The sequence below is a fragment of the Plasmopara halstedii genome, assembly GCF_900000015.1.
Source record: "Plasmopara halstedii genome assembly, contig: Scaffold_322, whole genome shotgun sequence".
Classification (NCBI taxonomy): Eukaryota; Oomycota; class Peronosporomycetes; order Peronosporales; family Peronosporaceae; genus Plasmopara; species Plasmopara halstedii.
In genome coordinates, this window is record NW_020187243.1 from 412,902 (window position 1) to 416,793 (window position 3,892).

The 3,892-nt window shown below is 41.9% G+C and overlaps 2 protein-coding genes across 2 annotated transcripts; both read left to right on the forward strand.

Annotated features, from left to right (window-relative positions):
• Positions 1–915: 915 nt before the first annotated feature.
• Positions 916–1,318, forward strand: PHALS_15290 (uncharacterized protein). The gene has a single exon (XM_024723536.2). It carries the CDS (start codon positions 970–972, stop codon positions 1,210–1,212), a length of 243 nt encoding a protein of 80 aa, XP_024574503.1. The 5' UTR covers positions 916–969; the 3' UTR covers positions 1,213–1,318.
• Positions 1,319–1,597: 279 nt separating this feature from the next.
• Positions 1,598–2,314, forward strand: PHALS_08225 (uncharacterized protein; the record flags this gene model as incomplete). The annotated part of the gene is made up of 1 exon (XM_024723538.1): positions 1,598–2,314. The coding sequence occupies one exon, from the start codon at positions 1,598–1,600 to the stop codon at positions 2,312–2,314; it is 717 nt and encodes a 238-aa protein (XP_024574504.1).
• Positions 2,315–3,892: the final 1,578 nt, after the last annotated feature.

The following is a 3,892-nucleotide window of genomic DNA, read 5'->3' on the forward strand; positions in this document are numbered from 1 at the left end:
TTTTACGCTGCTAAAAGAGAGCGCCTTAGAACTCTGAAGCACTCCAAAGTTAGTTCCAAATCAGAACCAATGGCACCTCAAGTTGCACCATATACATCCAAGGCGGCTACCGACACCATCTTGTTAGCGAAAAAGCGCGCGAACAAAGAAGCAGTAAAACAGCCCATACGCAGGCAGCGTACTAAACTGCTTTCTTTAATCTTGGACGAAACGAAATAAGAAACGCAGAACTCTCTGGTTGCTTTTCCGATATGAGTTTTAAAGGAACTTGTGAAATAAGCGTCAGGCTCAAGAATGGGATCCCACTAATTTTGAACGTCGTCAAAAATGAGCAGCGTTGTTTTCGAGGAGCAAAAGATACATCAAAACGGACTAGAATAAGAAGCATGCTACACCAGAGGTTAAAACAAATGATGTGATCTTGATGATACTGTGATTCCCGTTCTCTGTGATAATCTTGCAAGCTCTTTATAATAGGAACACGATCTTGATCTAACATGTTATCCTGAGACTTATTTTTTTATAGTATTAGTGTTTTAACGTATAGTACTATTTTGAGTAGGATTACTGAGGATATAGATCAGAAGATCTATCACAGGCCTACAGAGTAAACTACCAACACTCCGTTATAAGCTTGTGCAGTTTCAGCCACCTAAAGTTTCATTATTAGCTAAAATTGCCAAGAAATAGACAAAATGAAGCATTTTTATTCCATTCGGTATGATGTTTTAAGTAACAATTACGGAAGAGAATTGTCAAGTGAACAGCCTAAATTGAGGCTGCCCTAACGCGGAATTACGGGTGAGCTAAAGCATAATTCCAGCTCAAATAAAGTGCAATATTGATCCCGACATCACATTTTAACATAAGTGACGATCTCTAATTCGCAAAAGATAGTAATATTTATTAAAATTACACTTAATATGCGATACAAATGAATCACAAGTCAAACACTTAGTTTTTGATTAGATGCACTCTTACACTCCCATACGATTCTGGCAGGAAAGCGCAGTAGTTTATTCGATACTTAAATCGGTTAAGACACCATTTGTTTTCTACATAGCGGCAACATCCACTTCGTTTCATTCTCAAAAACTTACTGTTGCCATCTCATGTTTGGAATCCACTCAATCTGAATACTCGATCAAAGAACAACATTATCAACGCATGCGCCAGACAAACAAGAAATCAATACTGGCAATTCAATTCTAAGGAATTGTGCATACGTATTCTGCATACTCCCCATCAGCAAGATCTTCATACAGTTCTTTTGTCATTCAAGGTGCTTTACTTCATAGCTCCTTTTTTTGCAGCCTAGCTCTTCTGGATTTTGAAGATCGATTTTAGAATCATGATCTGAAGCGATTCCTTTTTTTATCTGTTGAGAGCAAATCAGTAAGGACTACCGTAGCCACACATGGATGATTCATTTCTCATTTTATCTTCGACAAGCAACGTCTGATAATGTACCGACTCGCTGCTCTTCTTGCTTCCATGTCCCTGTCTGCAGGCGCGAACAGTTTTCTAACGAAAGCATCAATTTCGGTTAACGGCACGCAGGATCTCGCTCGTCACAAAGTTGTTGAAGCAGGGGGTTATGAATGACGACATAATTTCGCTTACGGCCGAACGACTTCAGTATGGTCTTTTTCGGAGGTGGTGGGGTAAGAAAACTACTCCTAGTGAAGTGGAAAAGTTGCTCATGGGTGAAGATGAAGTGCTTGACGATGTGCATATCGAGGCGTTCGTGCGATACTTTGTGCTATACAGTAAGGCTGCATTTGCTAGTTTGATAAAAGAACCCTCAAGCGCGTTGCTGTTGAATGATCGTGAGATTGCTATATTTCACAAGTTTTTGCACTACCCTGGGCTCAAGTCCCATTTGAACCTTGACGATATTTTCGAAAAGTATTGTCAAGGTGCAGCTTTTGACTCTAAAGTCCACCATTTTTACGAAGACATCATCGAATCTGTGAAACATCAGTGGATTGACGGTGTGCATCCAGCTAATGTTCAGCAATTTCTCGCAGAATTAACTGCAAACAAGATTGATTTTTTCATATGTGAAGTGCTGGGACGGTATACTCTGCTGTACAAAAAGATAGTCTCCGCTGTTATGAAAAATGAAGAAATTCCTGTCGAGCCAAAACCATTTGTACCTAAACGACCACGAATCAGGACTGGGTTGACATTAGGCGAGCAAGAACAATTGGTACCTAAACATCCACGAATCAGTACTGAGTTGACATTAGGCAATGCACGCTCCAAGAGAAGGCGCCTGATTGAAGATAAACCAGCGGATTTCTCACCTTAAAGCATATCGTCTTCGGCCAATCTGAGAACTTCAATTGAATTGAGCGAAGAAGGCAATCAAGGTACTTCTGCTCTTCGCAATTCACCAGAAGATACGCATCAACATCTTAAGAACAAGGACGTAAGAAACGCTTATAACATCAGGCAACGTAGTGACTTCAATTAAGAAATAATTGGCAAGAAAACACATAAACTCCATTTGTTTTAAGTGCTTTTGAACAGCGTACTATGTTTTTGTGGCAAAGGTACTATAAAACTATTTTATTATCGTAATACTACAAAGAGTAATTGGTCTTACGATTAGCAATTACATTTGCGAGCGAGGCTTGACAACACTCAGTGTGTATGAACTCGCAAAAGAAAACGTGCCGAATTGAACGTCACGTTTGTATGAATTGAGAAATCGATTGAAGATGTCTCGTTGATCAAATATTGATTCAAATTTGCCATGGTGAATGCATGTTGTTCAATTGATCTGATTTTTTGTCGTTTAAACCTGCAGCCATATTTTGTCTACTTGTTTTCCATGTATCCTTGACGTGCTACGCTCTGATATGGCATTTGAGGTCAAACATGTATCATAATGAATGAAAAAATTAAGGTGCTGGCCCACGTCAAGACACTGGACGGATCCGCTTGCGGTGCTGTCTGTACCTACGAATTCCTCGAGACTCTACATTGGCGTGTTGAATAAATTATTGGACTTAAGCTTTTATCTTAAGTGATACATATGGTAGCCTTATCTATCAGAAGATACTATGACTGCGTAAAGTTGAGCGCAAAGATTAGGAGAATAACTAAATAGACTCATTCATTCATGAAAGTAGCTGGTGTAGACAGCCGCCACACACATCACGCACATATATTGCCACGCCATGTTGGCCATTGGGTACATCAAGGTCGTTGCTTCCTCCGCATACAGATCACTGAGCTACTGGTTCATTGCGAGCGCCAATCGAGCTGGAGAAGTTGGTAGTCGAAGTGCGAAGATTGCATCTTGAGGCTTGCCTCGAAAGCTGACACCGAAGCCTTCCCATTCTCTGATCAGGTGGTCCCACAATCTCTTGGCATGGGGGCATGTCCAGGAGACGTGAATCAGGTGAGATCTGTCCGATCCTGAACATGTCTCATGTGGACACGACAGGTTATTTGCTGTTCGGTTCCACGAGTCACCTAGAGTCCGGCCTTGAGTCTCAACATGATCTCCTGGGCTGACGAGGTTATCCCATGAACAGCGAGAATTGTTGTCCACTTCAGGTTGTCTAGGTCGGCTTCAAGCTTGGTCGCCTCGTTCGTAGATCCTGCTGAGCTGTCCATTCGTCCATCTCTCTTCTTGATGCCGTCCTTCAGTCGCTGTTGTTGGCAATGGTGCTTGAGTGTCTTGCGCTTTAATTTCTAACCCGTTCGTCCGCATCTCAAACTGACTATTCGAGACAGTCGCGGGTGTGGATGGAAGGAGACAAGGATGCCATCAAGATCTCGCTTCGCTACTTCGTCGGCGTCCTGTGGTCTCTCGAAGAAGTGAATGCTGATTGTGATGGCCGTATCCTGATGGCGTATCGTGCTGTCGTTGTCCAGG